The sequence below is a fragment of the Lampris incognitus genome, chromosome 2 (genome assembly GCF_029633865.1).
Source record: "Lampris incognitus isolate fLamInc1 chromosome 2, fLamInc1.hap2, whole genome shotgun sequence".
NCBI lineage: Eukaryota > Metazoa > Chordata > Actinopteri > Lampriformes > Lampridae > Lampris > Lampris incognitus.
In genome coordinates, this window is record NC_079212.1 from 150,919,341 (window position 1) to 150,937,732 (window position 18,392).

Here is an 18,392-nt window from a genome sequence, read left to right on the forward strand (position 1 = left end):
ATGTTGTGTGTAGAACAGACAGGGTTATATGTTGTGTGTAGAACAGACAGGGTTATATGTTGTGTGTAGAACAGACAGGGTTACATGTTGTGTGTAGAACAGACAGGGTTACATGTTGTGTGTAGAACAGACAGGGTTATATGTTGTGTGTAGAACAGACAGGGTTACATGTTGTGTGTACAACAGACAGGGTTACATGTTGTGTGTAGAACAGACAGGGTTATATGTTGTGTGTAGAACAGACAGGGTTACATGTTGTGTGTAGAACAGACAGGGTTACATGTTGTGTGTACACAGACAGGGTTATATGTTTTGTGTAGAACAGACAGGGTTATATGTTGTGTGTAGAACAGACAGGGTTACATGCTGTGTGTAGAACAGACAGGGTTACATGCTGTGTGTACAACAGACAGGGTTATATGTTTTGTGTAGAACAGACAGGGTTACATGTTGTGTGTAGAACAGACAGGGTTACATGCTGTGTGTACAACAGACAGGGTTATATGTTGTGTGTACAACAGACAGGGTTATATGTTGTGTGTAGAACAGACAGGGTTACATGTCGTGTGTAGAACAGACAGGGTTACATGTTGTGTGTACAACAGACAGGGTTACATGTTGTGTGTAGAACAGACAGGGTTACATGTTGTGTGTAGAACAGACAGGGTTACATGTTGTGTGTACAACAGACAGGGTTACATGTTGTGTGTAGAACAGACAGGGTTACATGTTGTGTGTAGAACAGACAGGGTTACATGTTGTGTGTACAACAGACAGGGTTACATGTTGTGTGTAGAACAGACAGGGTTACATGTTGTGTGTAGAACAGACAGGGTTACATGTTGTGTGTACAACAGACAGGGTTACATGTTGTGTGTAGAACAGACAGGGTTACATGTTGTGTGTACAACAGACAGGGTTACATGTTGTGTGTAGAACAGACAGGGTTACATGTTGTGTGTACAACAGACAGGGTTACATGTTGTGTGTAGAACAGACAGGGTTACATGTTGTGTGTACAACAGACAGGGTTACATGTTGTGTGTAGAACAGACAGGGTTACATGTTGTGTGTAGAACAGACAGGGTTACATGTTGTGTGTAGAACAGACAGGGTTACATGTTGTGTGTAGAACAGACAGGGTTACATGTTGTGTGTAGAACAGACAGGGTTACATGTTGTGTGTAGAACAGACAGGGTTACATGTTGTGTGTACAACAGACAGGGTTACATGTTGTGTGTACAACAGACAGGGTTACATGTTGTGTGTAGAACAGACAGGGTTACATGTTGTGTGTAGAACAGACAGGGTTACATGTTGTGTGTAGAACAGACAGGGTTACATGTTGTGTGTAGCAACAGACAGGGTTACATGTTGTGTGTAGAACAGACAGGGTTACATGTTGTGTGTAGAACAGACAGGGTTACATGTTGTGTGTAGAACAGACAGGGTTACATGTTGTGTGTACAACAGACAGGGTTACATGTTGTGTGTAGAACAGACAGGGTTACATGTTGTGTGTAGAACAGACAGGGTTACATGTTGTGTGTAGAACAGACAGGGTTATATGTTGTGTGTAGAACAGACAGGGTTACATGTTGTGTGTAGAACAGACAGGGTTACATGTTGTGTGTAGAACAGACAGGGTTACATGTTGTGTGTAGAACAGACAGGGTTACATGTTGTGTGTACAACAGACAGGGTTATATGTTTTGTGTAGAACAGACAGGGTTACATGTGTGTGTAGAACAGACAGGGTTACATGTTGTGTGTAGCAACAGACAGGGTTATATGTTTTGTGTAGAACAGACAGGGTTATATGTTGTGTGTAGAACAGACAGGGTTACATGTTGTGTGTACAACAGACAGGGTTATATGTTTTGTGTAGAACAGACAGGGTTACATGCTGTGTGTAGAACAGACAGGGTTACATGCTGTGTGTAGAACAGACAGGGTTACATGTTGTGTGTAGAACAGACAGGGTTACATGTTGTGTGTAGAACAGACAGGGTTACATGTTGTGTGTAGAACAGACAGGGTTACATGCTGTGTGTAGAACAGACAGGGTTACATGTTGTGTGTAGAACAGACAGGGTTACATGTTGTGTGTAGAACAGACAGGGTTACATGTTGTGTAGAACAGACAGGGTTACATGTTGTGTGTAGAACAGACAGGGTTACATGTTGTGTGTAGAACAGACAGGGTTACATGTTGTGTGTAGAACAGACAGGGTTACATGTTGTGTGTAGAACAGACAGGGTTACATGTTGTGTGTAGAACAGACAGGGTTACATGTTGTGTGTAGAACAGACAGGGTTACATGCTGTGTGTAGAACAGACAGGGTTATATGTTGTGTGTAGAACAGACAGGGTTACATGTTGTGTGTAGAACAGACAGGGTTACATGTTGTGTGTAGAACAGACAGGGTTACATGTTGTGTGTAGAACAGACAGGGTTATATGCTGTGTGTAGAACAGACAGGGTTACATGTTGTGTGTAGAACAGACAGGGTTACATGCTGTGTGTAGAACAGACAGGGTTATATGTTGTGTGTAGAACAGACAGGGTTACATGTTGTGTGTAGAACAGACAGGGTTACATGTTGTGTGTAGAACAGACAGGGTTACATGTTGTGTGTAGAACAGACAGGGTTACATGTTGTGTGTAGAACAGACAGGGTTATATGTTGTGTGTAGAACAGACAGGGTTACATGTTGTGTGTAGAACAGACAGGGTTATATGTTGTGTGTAGAACAGACAGGGTTACATGTTGTGTGTAGAACAGACAGGGTTACATGCTGTGTAGAACAGACAGGGTTACATGTTGTGTGTACAACAGACAGGGTTATATGTTGTGTGTAGAACAGACAGGGTTACATGTTGTGTGTAGAACAGACAGGGTTATATGTTGTGTGTAGAACAGACAGGGTTACATGTTGTGTGTAGAACAGACAGGGTTACATGTTGTGTGTAGAACAGACAGGGTTACATGTGTGTAGAACAGACAGGGTTACATGTTGTGTGTAGAACAGACAGGGTTACATGTTGTGTGTAGAACAGACAGGGTTACATGTTGTGTGTAGAACAGACAGGGTTACATGTTGTGTGTAGAACAGACAGGGTTACATGTTGTGTGTAGAACAGACAGGGTTATATGTTGTGTGTAGAACAGACAGGGTTACATGTTGTGTGTAGAACAGACAGGGTTACATGTTGTGTGTACAACAGACAGGGTTACATGTTGTGTGTAGAACAGAACAGGGTTACATGTGTGTAGAACAGACAGGGTTACATGTTGTGTGTAGAACAGACAGGGTTACATGTTGTGTGTAGAACAGACAGGGTTACATGCTGTGTGTAGAACAGACAGGGTTACATGTTGTGTGTAGAACAGACAGGGTTATATGTTGTGTGTAGAACAGACAGGGTTATATGTTGTGTGTAGAACAGACAGGGTTACATGTTGTGTGTAGAACAGACAGGGTTACATGTTGTGTGTAGAACAGACAGGGTTACATGTTGTGTGTAGAACAGACAGGGTTACATGTTGTGTGTAGAACAGACAGGGTTACATGCTGTGTGTAGAACAGACAGGGTTACATGTTGTGTGTAGAACAGACAGGGTTACATGTTGTGTGTAGAACAGACAGGGTTACATGTTGTGTGTAGAACAGACAGGGTTACATGTTGTGTGTAGAACAGACAGGGTTATATGTTGTGTGTAGAACAGACAGGGTTACATGCTGTGTGTAGAACAGACAGGGTTACATGCTGTGTGTAGAACAGACAGGGTTACATGTTGTGTGTAGAACAGACAGGGTTACATGCTGTGTGTAGAACAGACAGGGTTACATGTTGTGTGTAGAACAGACAGGGTTACATGTTGTGTGTAGAACAGACAGGGTTACATGTTGTGTGTAGAACAGACAGGGTTACATGTTGTGTGTAGAACAGACAGGGTTACATGTTGTGTGTAGAACAGACAGGGTTACATGTTGTGTGTAGAACAGACAGGGTTATATGTTGTGCGTAGAACAGACAGGGTTACATGTTGTGCGTAGAACAGACAGGGTTACATGTTGTGTGTAGAACAGACAGGGTTATATGTTGTGTGTAGAACAGACAGGGTTACATGTTGTGTGTAGAACAGACAGGGTTACATGTTGTGTGTAGAACAGACAGGGTTATATGTTGTGTGTAGAACAGACAGGGTTATATGTTGTGTGTAGAACAGACAGGGTTACATGTTGTGTGTAGAACAGAACAGGGTTACATGTGTGTAGAACAGACAGGGTTACATGTTGTGTGTAGAACAGACAGGGTTATATGTTGTGTGTAGAACAGACAGGGTTATATGTTGTGTGTAGAACAGACAGGGTTATATGTTGTGTGTAGAACAGACAGGGTTACATGCTGTGTGTAGAACAGACAGGGTTATATGTTGTGTGTAGAACAGACAGGGTTACATGTTGTGTGTACAACAGACAGGGTTACATGTTGTGTGTACAACAGACAGGGTTATATGTTGTGTGTAGAACAGACAGGGTTACATGTTGTGTGTAGAACAGACAGGGTTATATGTTGTGTGTAGAACAGACAGGGTTATATGTTGTGTGTAGAACAGACAGGGTTACATGTTGTGTGTAGAACAGACAGGGTTATATGTTGTGTGTAGAACAGACAGGGTTATATGTTGTGTGTAGAACAGACAGGGTTATATGTTGTGTGTAGAACAGACAGGGTTATATGTTGTGTGTAGAACAGACAGGGTTACATGTGTGTAGAACAGACAGGGTTATATGTTGTGTGTAGAACAGACAGGGTTACATGTTGTGTGTAGAACAGACAGGGTTATATGTTGTGTGTAGAACAGACAGGGTTATATGTTGTGTGTAGAACAGACAGGGTTACATGTTGTGTGTAGAACAGACAGGGTTACATGTTGTGTGTAGAACAGACAGGGTTACATGTGTGTAGAACAGACAGGGTTATATGTTGTGTGTAGAACAGACAGGGTTATATGTTGTGTGTAGAACAGACAGGGTTATATGTTGTGTGTACGAACAGACAGGGTTACATGTTGTGTGTAGAACAGACAGGGTTATATGTTGTGTGTAGAACAGACAGGGTTACATGTGTGTAGAACAGACAGGGTTACATGTGTGTAGAACAGACAGGGTTATATGTTGTGTGTAGAACAGACAGGGTTACATGTTGTGTGTAGAACAGACAGGGTTACATGTGTGTAGAACAGACAGGGTTACATGTTGTGTGTAGAACAGACAGGGTTACATGTTGTGTGTAGAACAGACAGGGTTACATGTTGTGTGTAGAACAGACAGGGTTACATGTTGTGTGTAGAACAGACAGGGTTACATGTTGTGTGTACAACAGACAGGGTTATATGTTGTGTGTAGCAACAGACAGGGTTACATATTGTGTGTAGAACAGACAGGGTTACATGCTGTGTGTAGAACAGACAGGGTTATATGTTGTGTGTAGAACAGACAGGGTTACATGTTGTGTGTAGAACAGACAGGGTTATATGTTGTGTGTAGAACAGACAGGGTTACATGTTGTGTGTAGAACAGACAGGGTTATATGTTGTGTGTAGAACAGACAGGGTTACATGTTGTGTGTAGAACAGACAGGGTTATATGTTGTGTGTAGAACAGACAGGGTTATATGTTGTGTGTAGAACAGACAGTGTTACATGTTGTGTGTAGAACAGACAGGGTTATATGTTGTGTGTACAACAGACAGGGTTACATGTTGTGTGTAGAACAGACAGGGTTACATGTGTGTAGAACAGACAGGGTTATATGTTGTGTGTAGAACAGACAGGGTTACATGTGTGTAGAACAGACAGGGTTATATGTTGTGTGTAGAACAGACAGGGTTACATGTTGTGTGTAGAACAGACAGGGTTACATGTTGTGTGTAGAACAGACAGGGTTACATGTGTGTACAACAGACAGGGTTACATGTTGTGTGTAGAACAGACAGGGTTACATGTTGTGTGTAGAACAGACAGGGTTACATGTTGTGTGTAGAACAGACAGGGTTATATGTTGTGTGTAGAACAGACAGGGTTATATGTTGTGTGTAGAACAGACAGGGTTACATGTTGTGTGTAGAACAGACAGGGTTACATGTTGTGTGTAGAACAGACAGGGTTACATGTTGTGTGTAGAACAGACAGGGTTACATGTTGTGTGTAGAACAGACAGGGTTATATGTTGTGTGTACAACAGACAGGGTTACATATTGTGTGTAGAACAGACAGGGTTACATGCTGTGTGTAGAACAGACAGGGTTATATGTTGTGTGTAGAACAGACAGGGTTACATGTTGTGTGTAGAACAGACAGGGTTATATGTTGTGTGTAGAACAGACAGGGTTACATGTTGTGTGTAGAACAGACAGGGTTATATGTTGTGTGTAGAACAGACAGGGTTACATGTTGTGTGTAGAACAGACAGGGTTATATGTTGTGTGTAGAACAGACAGGGTTATATGTTGTGTGTAGAACAGACAGTGTTACATGTTGTGTGTAGAACAGACAGGGTTATATGTTGTGTGTAGAACAGACAGGGTTACATGTTGTGTGTAGAACAGACAGGGTTATATGTTGTGTGTAGAACAGACAGGGTTACATGTTGTGTGTAGAACAGACAGGGTTATATGTTGTGTGTAGAACAGACAGGGTTACATGTTGTGTGTAGAACAGACAGGGTTATATGTTGTGTGTAGAACAGACAGGGTTATATGTTGTGTGTAGAACAGACAGTGTTACATGTTGTGTGTAGAACAGACAGGGTTATATGTTGTGTGTACAACAGACAGGGTTACATGTTGTGTGTAGAACAGACAGGGTTACATGTGTGTAGAACAGACAGGGTTATATGTTGTGTGTAGAACAGACAGGGTTACATGTGTGTAGAACAGACAGGGTTATATGTTGTGTGTAGAACAGACAGGGTTACATGTTGTGTGTAGAACAGACAGGGTTACATGTTGTGTGTAGAACAGACAGGGTTACATGTGTGTACAACAGACAGGGTTACATGTTGTGTGTAGAACAGACAGGGTTACATGTTGTGTGTAGAACAGACAGGGTTACATGTTGTGTGTAGAACAGACAGGGTTATATGTTGTGTGTAGAACAGACAGGGTTATATGTTGTGTGTAGAACAGACAGGGTTACATGTTGTGTGTAGAACAGACAGGGTTACATGTTGTGTGTAGAACAGACAGGGTTACATGTTGTGTGTAGAACAGACAGGGTTACATGTTGTGTGTACAACAGACAGGGTTACATGTTGTGTGTAGAACAGACAGGGTTACATGTTGTGTGTAGAACAGACAGGGTTACATGTTGTGTGTAGAACAGACAGGGTTACATGTTGTGTGTAGAACAGACAGGGTTACATGTTGTGTGTAGAACAGACAGGGTTACATGTTGTGTGTAGAACAGACAGGGTTACATGTTGTGTGTACAACAGACAGGGTTACATGTTGTGTGTAGAACAGACAGGGTTACATGTTGTGTGTAGAACAGACAGGGTTACATGTTGTGTGTACAACAGACAGGGTTACATGTTGTGTGTAGAACAGACAGGGTTATATGTTGTGTGTAGAACAGACAGGGTTATATGTTGTGTGTAGAACAGACAGGGTTACATGTGTGTAGAACAGACAGGGTTATATGTTGTGTGTAGAACAGACAGGGTTATATGTTGTGTGTAGAACAGACAGGGTTACATGTTGTGTGTAGAACAGACAGGGTTACATGTTGTGTGTAGAACAGACAGGGTTACATGTGTGTAGAACAGACAGGGTTATATGTTGTGTGTAGAACAGACAGGGTTACATGTTGTGTGTAGAACAGACAGGGTTACATGTTGTGTGTAGAACAGACAGGGTTACATGTGTGTAGAACAGACAGGGTTATATGTTGTGTGTAGAACAGACAGGGTTACATGTTGTGTGTACAACAGACAGGGTTACATGTTGTGTGTAGAACAGACAGGGTTACATGCTGTGTGTAGAACAGACAGGGTTACATGTTGTGTGTAGAACAGACAGGGTTACATGCTGTGTGTAGAACAGACAGGGTTACATGTTGTGTGTAGAACAGACAGGGTTACATGCTGTGTGTAGAACAGACAGGGTTACATGTTGTGTGTAGAACAGACAGGGTTACATGTTGTGTGTAGAACAGACAGGGTTACATGCTGTGTGTAGAACAGACAGGGTTATATGTTGTGTGTAGAACAGACAGGGTTACATGTTGTGTGTAGAACAGACAGGGTTACATGTTGTGTGTAGAACAGACAGGGTTATATGTTGTGTGTAGAACAGACAGGGTTACATGTTGTGTGTAGAACAGACAGGGTTATATGTTGTGTGTAGAACAGACAGGGTTACATGTTGTGTATAGAACAGACAGGGTTACATGTTGTGTGTAGAACAGACAGGGTTACATGTTGTGTGTAGAACAGACAGGGTTATATGTTGTGTGTAGAACAGACAGGGTTACATGTTGTGTGTAGAACAGACAGGGTTACATGTTGTGTGTAGAACAGACAGGGTTACATGCTGTGTGTAGAACAGACAGGGTTACATGCTGTGTGTAGAACAGACAGGGTTATATGTTGTGTGTAGAACAGACAGGGTTACATGCTGTGTGTAGAACAGACAGGGTTATATGTTGTGTGTAGAACAGACAGGGTTACATGTTGTGTGTAGAACAGACAGGGTTACATGTTGTGTGTAGAACAGACAGGGTTACATGTTGTGTGTAGAACAGACAGGGTTACATGTTGTGTGTAGAACAGACAGGGTTATATGTTGTGTGTAGAACAGACAGGGTTATATGTTGTGTGTAGAACAGACAGGGTTAAATGTTGTGTGTAGAACAGACAGGGTTACATGTTGTGTGTAGAACAGACAGGGTTACATGTTGTGTGTAGAACAGACAGGGTTACATGTTGTGTGTAGAACAGACAGGGTTACATGTGTGTAGAACAGACAGGGTTACATGTGTGTAGAACAGACAGGGTTACATGCTGTGTGTAGAACAGACAGGGTTACATGTGTGTAGAACAGACAGGGTTACATGTTGTGTGTAGAACAGACAGGGTTATATGTTGTGTGTAGAACAGACAGGGTTACATGTTGTGTGTAGAACAGACAGGGTTATATGTTGTGTGTAGAACAGACAGGGTTATATGTTGTGTGTAGAACAGACAGGGTTATATGTTGTGTGTAGAACAGACAGGGTTACATGTTGTGTGTAGAACAGACAGGGTTACATGTTGTGTGTAGAACAGACAGGGTTATATGTTGTGTGTAGAACAGACAGGGTTACATGTTGTGTGTAGAACAGACAGGGTTATATGTTGTGTGTAGAACAGACAGGGTTATATGTTGTGTGTAGAACAGACAGGGTTATATGTTGTGTGTAGAACAGACAGGGTTACATGTTGTGTGTAGAACAGACAGGGTTACATGTTGTGTGTAGAACAGACAGGGTTATATGTTGTGTGTAGAACAGACAGGGTTACATGTTGTGTGTAGAACAGACAGGGTTATATGTTGTGTGTAGAACAGACAGGGTTATATGTTGTGTGTAGAACAGACAGGGTTACATGTTGTGTGTAGAACAGACAGGGTTACATGTTGTGTGTAGAACAGACAGGGTTACATGTGTGTAGAACAGACAGGGTTACATGTTGTGTGTAGAACAGACAGGGTTACATGTTGTGTGTAGAACAGACAGGGTTACATGCTGTGTGTAGAACAGACAGGGTTATATGTTGTGTGTAGAACAGACAGGGTTACATGTTGTGTGTAGAACAGACAGGGTTATATGTTGTGTGTAGAACAGACAGGGTTACATGTGTGTAGAACAGACAGGGTTACATGTTGTGTGTAGAACAGACAGGGTTATATGTTGTGTGTAGAACAGACAGGGTTACATGTGTGTAGAACAGACAGGGTTACATGTTGTGTGTAGAACAGACAGGGTTATATGTTGTGTGTACAACAGACAGGGTTACATATTGTGTGTAGAACAGACAGGGTTACATGTTGTGTGTAGAACAGACAGGGTTATATGTTGTGTGTAGAACAGACAGGGTTACATGTGTGTAGAACAGACAGGGTTACATGTTGTGTGTAGAACAGACAGGGTTATATGTTGTGTGTAGAACAGACAGGGTTACATGTTGTGTGTAGAACAGACAGGGTTACATGTTGTGTGTAGAACAGACAGGGTTATATGTTGTGTGTAGAACAGACAGGGTTACATGTTGTGTGTAGAACAGACAGGGTTAGAGGTCAGAGGTTGTGTTCACATGTAGAGGTCATGGGAAACCGGACGTTATACTTTGATAATATTTCTCAGTGAGACAATGATGGAATGTCGTGCCTACATCAGTGTTGAATTCTGTATGCCACAACTCCTGCACAACCTTCCATCAAAAGTTAGATTTCCTCCACTTTTCCCATCATGCCGTGCCAGTGGGATGCACCAGTCGGGTGTTGTTTTGGTCACAAAAATGGATACGGAGCAACCTGTACTCTTGGTACAACTGCACCCAGTTGTTTCAAAAAATGCCGAAAGGTCTGTGACTTAACATAATGGTGTGTAGAGACTGATGAGCATCAAGCCAGGCTTCAGGTGAGTCATTTTTGTTCATATTACGTTCAGTAGCATCAAGACTTCATAATCTTGGGCATCCACGTAGTGTAGTGGTCTATTCTGTTACCTACCAACACGGGGATCTCTGGTTCGAATCCCCGTGTTACCTCCGGCTTGGTCGGGCGTCTCTACAGACACAGTTGGCCGTGTCTGTGGGTGGGAAGCCGGAGGTGGGTATGTGTCCTGGTCGCTGCACTAGCACCTCCTCTGGTCAGTCGGGGCGCCTGTTCAGGGGGGAGGGGGAATAGCGTGATCCTCCCACACGCTACGGCCTCCTGGTGAAAGTCCTCACTGTCAGGTGAAAAGATGCGGCTGGTGACTCCACATGTGGTAGTCTGCAGGCCTCCCGGGATCAGCAGAGGGGGTGGAGCAGAGACCGGGATGGCTCGGAAGAGTGGGGTAATTGGCCGGATATAATTGGGTAGGGAAAAAAAAAAGGTGGTGGGAGGACTTTATAATCTCTCACTCAAAAACTTACTCATGGATTGATTATTTACTCTGAATCTCAGTATGGAAATTTAGTCATACTACAATGACGTATTACCCTTCCCCCTCTCTGCACCAAATCACCATGGCAACATTTTTACATAGTCATCGCTTGCCGCTGCAGATGGCAGATTTCCACAACAGCAACCGAAATGTGTTTTTTTCCACAAACACCAACATGTGAGCATATTAGGATCTCACAGGCAACTTCAGTCCAGCTCCAACGTTCAACTGATCTGCCAAATACACGCAGTATACGAACCGTCAGTAGAGTGAAGGTTCTCTAGTCCTGCAGCCTACTGAAATACTCATGTGACGAGGCAGCAGGTTTTTCTGTTCTGAATACCAACTGCACAAACATGGACGTCCCTCTGCTGGTGATTTCACCCAAGACCACAGATCCAAACTTAAAACTCATCTTTTAACTTTAGACACAATTAGTTGTCTTTAAATTGAGCGCTTCACAACCTGTACGGCATGGTGGGTCGGGTTCTGTCTCAATGAATTTACCAACCACTGTTCTGCCGACGAGATTATAGCATATCGATTATAGCGTATAGATTACAGAGTATAGCATATAGATTATTAAGTACTGCAAACTGTTGTCTTCTGTCACATCTTTTCTCTCCCTCTGAATGATGTCTTCTCCTTTCTCTTCTTCTGTGTGTGAATGGTGTGATGCGAGTCTCCCTTGTGTGCACGTGCAGTCAGTCCTCCTCCGAGGTCTCCATGGTGATGGTGGTCGCCACCTTGGACGCTGCTTGGTATTCCCCCCCCCATCACATTTTCTTTTTATAGATGGTATAAATCCATAGAATTTGTTGTCCTGGGCATCCTCCTCATTATATTCTTCATATATTTTGTGATTCCATTATAATTGTGTTATCCTCTTTCAATGTTGTATTGTGTAAACACAACTTCATTGCACGTTGTGCATCTTGGGAGAGAGATCCTCCTCTGCTGCTCTCCCTGAGCTTTCTCCCTGTTTAAGGTTTTTAGGGAGTTGTACCTTAGCCCTCACACGGGATAAGGTACAACTCCCTTACAGCAACACAACATCCTGTTGTGTTGCTGTAAAGCCCCCTGAGGCACACTTGTAATTTGTGATATTGGGCTACACAAATAAATTTAACTTGACTTGAGCACAGCAAGTCAGTTATCGTGAGGAAGGTGCTGCATGATTCATCCACACCCACTAACATTTCATTCCCTCATATTATTTGAAGCCAAAAAAGTGTTTGTAGCGTGGCAATGCAAAGGCTAACAGAGTCAACTATTCATATTTGTAAAACACACACACACAAATGTTTTCCTCTTCCTGAAAAACACAACCAGCTTTTAATTCTGTTGTCCTGTACTTGCGAGTATAAAGACATGTCCACAGAGTGGGGGACAAGACTCAGAAGACCAGTGATCTACCGTCAAACACAAACTAGTCCACAGCATATCCATGTCCACATCCTTCTCAACACACCTGATCACCATCAGCTACTGAATCCACGTTCCTCCCTTCAGAGTCCAGTCTGACAGCCCAGGTTCACTCAGACACGTGTGTGACATGCACATTGTTCCGAATGCTGGTCTACAGGACGTCTGGACGCGTGCTCAGTCATCCAGGTAAGGAAATCACAAAGTTGAATCAATTTATGTGGACACGTTTCGTCACTCATCTAAGTGACTTCTTCAGTCTCCGAAGAAGTCATCTGCTTTTTTCTTCTTCTGTTTTTGTGTGTGAGTGATGTCTGCAAGAGCTGGAAGCTGCTGTGAACCGGAGTCCAATTCCTCGTGTGCATAGGCACTTGGGCAATAAAGTTGATTCCGATTACATCACAAAGTACCAAGACCATGGTACTAACTGGTGTAGGCAGGTTTTCATTCTAATCACACTACTCTCCATGACTCCTGTTGGAAACCGTTTGCTTCAGACTGAGGGTGGATGTTGTGGTTCTGGTGCCCAGGTGTCCATCCCATTCTGGTCGGTGGAAGCAACCCAGCAGCCAGGGGCCGAGGCCAGCGGGTCTCAGACCGACCCTCAGGCCCAGGAGGACAACCTGGAAGAGCTGATGGAGGTAGAGGTCGTCTCCCATGACAAGATGGCTGCCTGCTGCCACCTGGGCTGCATGCTCTGCTGCTCAGTTAACCAATAGGATCACACACCGAGTGTGTTACATTAACCAGCAGGACCACCATCTACTTCAACTGATCAGTAACATAACCCACTACATTACCTTGGCTTAGTCTGACACTGTACAGTACAGTATAGTTCAGTACAGTAGAGTATAGTGTAGTATAGTACAGTACAGTACAGTATAGTTCCGTCTCTGAAGACGACTGACAACGTCACTTAGATGAGTGACGAAGTGTTTCTCCCAATAAATGTTGAGTCCAAATGAGCTGATTCAACTTTGTGACGGTCTATAGGACCTTTAAATTTAATATTCAGTCATGATCAGAGTGAGGAACAAACCAAAAGGAAAAAAAAATCTCTCTAAGCTTATTTAGTAATGAAACAGGTCTGGATTCCAACTGTAGGAGTGCCATAAGGGAGACATTGGTTAGGTCAGGCACAACAGGTGAACGTGATGAACCACGTGGCAGATTAGCCAGTCAGCAGTACTGGGCTCCAGGCTACACGAGCTGAGCAGCACTAGTTTAGCTCAAATGGAGTCATGGCTTTGTAAGATATTTGCATCATCATCATCATCATCATAATAACATACTGTGTCCTGAGCTCCATCGATGGTTCCGACCCATTTGAAGAGATTGTCTGACTCTGGGAAGGCTGAGATGCCTTTGTCTCCTGACATCTAGACACATCAAGGTCAAATATTAATCAATACATATCCCAGATGTTAAATCAGTCATGCTTATTGGCCATGCAGGTTTGCACATACATAGACTGTGATTCTGGTTTCATGGCTCTCTCAGTGTGTGTGTGTGTGTGTGTGTATGTATATACACTACCGTTCAAAAGTTTGGGATCACCCAAACAATTTCGTGTTTTCCATGAAAAGTCACACTTATTCACCACCATATGTTGTGAAATGAATAGAAAATAGAGTCAAGACACTGACAAGGTTAGAAATAATGATTTGTATTTGAAATAAGATTTTTTTTACATCAAACTTTGCTTTCGTCAAAGAATCCTCCATTTGCAGCAATTACAGCATTGCAGACCTTTGGCATTCTAGCTGTTAATTTGTTGAGGTAATCTGGAGAAATTGCACCCCACGCTTCCAGAAGCAGCTCCCACAAGTTGGATTGGTTGGATGGGCACTTCTTTGAGCAGATTGAGTTTCTGGAGCATCACATTTGTGGGGTCAATTAAACGCTCAAAATGGCCAGAAAAAGAGAACTTTCATCTGAAACTCGACAGTCTATTCTTGTTCTTAGAAATGAAGGCTATTCCATGCGAGAAATTGCTAAGAAATTGAAGATTTCCTACACCGGTGTGTACTACTCCCTTCAGAGGACAGCACAAACAGGCTCTAACAGGTACTATTTAATGAAGATGCCAGTTGGGGACCTGTGAGGCGTCTGTTTCTCAAACTAGAGACTCTAATGTACTTATCTTCTTGCTCAGTTGTGCAACGCGGCCTCCCACTTCTTTTTCTACTCTGGTTAGAGCCTGTTTGTGCTGTCCTCTGAAGGGAGTAGTACACACCGGTGTAGGAAATCTTCAATTTCTTAGCAATTTCTCGCATGGAATAGCCTTCATTTCTAAGAACAAGAATAGACTGTCGAGTTTCAGATGAAAGTTCTCTTTTTCTGGCCATTTTGAGCGTTTAATTGACCCCACAAATGTGATGCTCCAGAAACTCAATCTGCTCAAAGAAGTGCCCATCCAACCAATCCAACTTGTGGGAGCTGCTTCTGGAAGCGTGGGGTGCAATTTCTCCAGATTACCTCAACAAATTAACAGCTAGAATGCCAAAGGTCTGCAATGCTGTAATTGCTGCAAATGGAGGATTCTTTGACGAAAGCAAAGTTTGATGTAAAAAAAATCTTATTTCAAATACAAATCATTATTTCTAACCTTGTCAATGTCTTGACTCTATTTTCTATTCATTTCACAACATATGGTGGTGAATAAGTGTGACTTTTCATGGAAAACACAAAATTGTTTGGGTGATCCCAAACTTTTGAACGGTAGTGTATATATATATATATATATATATATATATATATATATACACACACACACACACACAAAAGGATTGATATTTAATGTTACATGAATGGCTGTCATGGATACAACATATCAATGAGAACCAATAGCAACCAATACACACACAAGTTTAATTTGACAGCTTCTGTTCAAAACAATGTGACTAAATGTATTAAAACATTGCGCCACCAGAACAGGACAAAGTGGACACTCTGGTCTAACATTACTAACAGGTACCAAGACCATGGAGCTACAGACCCTTTGGCATCACTACAATTCTGACATTTATTCATTCTTACCATCAGAGTCATCAGCTCCTGTTGCAGTCTGCAAGTAGAGGGGGAGATGTAAATGTATGGAACTTTTACACACACGCACACGCACACGCACACGCACACACACACACTATCCAAGAGGCAGAAACAGCCCTTGTTGAGTTCAGTTATAAAATGCAACTGTAAACCCACAGCATCCACTTGTTCCAGATATGAGCCAGTTATCCTCTACCAGCCTTCCAACCAGGGTTTCTGCTGGCAGAATGTATGTTAAAGTACTCTTCCCTGGTAGCACACACAAGTCCATGCAGAAAGATTAAAAAAAGGCAACAACATGTAGTTTAAGGTGTAAGTAACTAAACACGGCAGGTTGTTCCATAGTAGCTGTGAAATGACGCTAGCTGGTCACAAACCTTTTGGAGACCGACCCTCTGGCTGCACTGCCGCCGGTCTCGCTGCCCTTCAGGGTGGCTGTAGATGAAGCTGCTGCAGGGTCCATATTCTGAGAGGCCATAGTGAGCTACATGCACATGCACACAACACGTGGAGACAATCACGCTGACGTTTGTATGATCATAAATGGCTTACCTGTACAATACCAGAATTTCAATATTTACTTTAGAGTAGCATGAGCTGCGGTACTACATGGTTTACAAGAGAAGATAAAATATACTTTATTGTCCCTGAGGGGAACTCTGCCCTGGGCAACAGCGCTCCATACAGCTGCAACCAACTTAAAACAATACATAACTAACAAAAGCAAGACACAATAATAAATTACACACAACAAAAATACAAGATGTGAATCTTACACATGGCTTGTGAGACAAAGATAAATGAGTAGTGAAATCGTTAAAACCATAAAACTACAATTCCTGATACACAGAAGTAGAAGCAGCAGCATGCACGGTCTAATGAGACATACAAGACTGACCCGGCTGCTTGCTAAATAGTACTACAGAAGATGGCAGCAAGGGAAGCTTTTACACTGGACGTCCATAGTTCATATCAGGAATACAGCATGTGTGAAGGGCCCTCGCCACTTTCTCTGCACGTCTGACAACAAAGCAGCGTCCCGAGGTGGCACTAGCTGCAGCAGAGCACATAGTCCCCCACTACTGCAGCCGCGCTGGTCTGACTGGGCCCTGCTGAAGGACTGCTTTAATGCATACCTCCCTCCATGGTACTCCTGCATACCTCCCTCCATGGTACTCCTGCATCCCTCCCTCCATGGTATTCCTGCATCCCTCCCTCCATGGTATTCCTGCATACCTCCCTCCATGGTACTCCTGCATACCTCCCTCCATGGTACTCCTGCATACCTCCCTCCATGGTATTCCTGCATACCTCCCTCCATGGTACTCCTGCATACCTCCCTCCATGGTACTCCTGCATACCTCCCTCCATGGTGTTCCTGCATACCTCCCTCCATGGTACTCCTGCATCCCTCCCTCCATGGTATTCCTGCATACCTCCCTCCACGGTATTCCTGCATCCCTCCCTCCACGGTACTCCTGCATACCTCCCTCCATGGTACTCCTGCATACCTCCCTCCATGGTATTCCTGTATAGCTCCCTCCATGGTGTTCCTGCATACCTCCCTCCACGGTACTCCTGCATACCTCCCTCCATGGTGTTCCTGCATAGCTCCCTCCATGGTACTCCTGCATCCCTCCCTCCATGGTATTCCTGCATCCCTCCCTCCATGGTACTCCTGCATACCTCCCTCCATGGTGTTCCTGCATACCTCCCTCCATGGTATTCCTGCATCCCTCCCTCCACGGTATTCCTGCATCCCTCCCTCCACGGTACTCCTGCATACCTCCCTCCACGGTACTCCTGCATCCCTCCCTCCACGGTACTCCTGCATCCCTCCCTCCATGGTACTCCTGCATACCTCCCTCCATGGTGTTCCTGCATACCTCCCTCCGTGGTACTCCTGCATCCCTCCCTCCATGGTATTCCTGCATACCTCCCTCCATGGTATTCCTGCATCCCTCCCTCCATGGTACTCCTGCATACCTCCCTCCATGGTATTCCTGCATACCCCCTCCATGGTGTTCCTGCATACCTCCCTCCATGGTATTCCTGCATCCCTCCCTCCATGGTACTCCTGCATACCTCCATGGCGTTCCTTATTTAAGCCCTTGTTGGAGGACTGTTCTCTTGATGTAAAACGCTGTACATCTGAATGTATTAGTTTAGCTTATTCATCATCCTTAAATAAAACGGTCTGCCTGCAGGCTAAACGTACCCCTCTGCCCGCCGTGGGCTAACTACCAGGTTAGCCGGTTCGGTTAGCGGGACGTACCGTCCGTCCGTCCGCCCGCCCGCCCGCCCGCCCGCCCAGGAAACAGCGGCGTGCGGGGCGCCTCATACGGGGGGAGCAGCGCCCCGCACGCCGCTCACACTTTCCCACAGCGGCTGGGGAAAAGAAAGCGGGGAAAGGCCGAACATACCTGCCTGGAGTGGAGGTCCGACCAGCGCCTCTCGCAGTGTGCGTGTGGTTGCGTGTGTTCGAGTCTGCGGCGGAGAATTCAAACTGCTCCTCGTCCCGCCCCCCAGTTTAAACCAGCGGGCGCCGCAGGACAACAGCCAATCAGCGCACAGATTTTAAAACAAAAACACCCTTAGCAGCCATTCGGAAGGATGCACACGAGCAGAACATACAAAGCTGATTGGTCTGTGAAGAATCACGGAAGTAACGCTTTCAAACCAACATACGTCACTCCTCAGGGCCGGAAGTCGTCTG

The 18,392-nt window shown here is 44.0% G+C and overlaps 1 protein-coding gene across 2 annotated transcripts in view; it reads right to left on the reverse strand.

Moving 5' to 3' along the window:
- ube2c (ubiquitin-conjugating enzyme E2C) overlaps nucleotides 1-18,354 on the reverse strand; it is a 26,231-nt gene extending 7,877 nt beyond the window's left edge. The window contains exons 1-4 of one of the 2 annotated variants that reach the window (XM_056274636.1): nucleotides 18,100-18,354; nucleotides 16,054-16,160; nucleotides 15,665-15,692; nucleotides 13,918-14,004 (exon numbers count right to left, since the gene is read on the reverse strand). In XM_056274636.1, the coding sequence (XP_056130611.1) occupies nucleotides 13,918-14,004; nucleotides 15,665-15,692; nucleotides 16,054-16,154 (216 nt within the window). In that variant the 5' untranslated portion in view covers nucleotides 16,155-16,160; nucleotides 18,100-18,354. Of the gene's footprint in view, nucleotides 1-13,917; nucleotides 14,005-15,664; nucleotides 15,693-16,053; nucleotides 16,161-17,761; nucleotides 17,891-18,099 lie in introns of those variants that run through there. The other variant, XM_056274635.1, reaches the window with a different exon arrangement.
- Nucleotides 18,355-18,392: the final 38 nt, after the last annotated feature.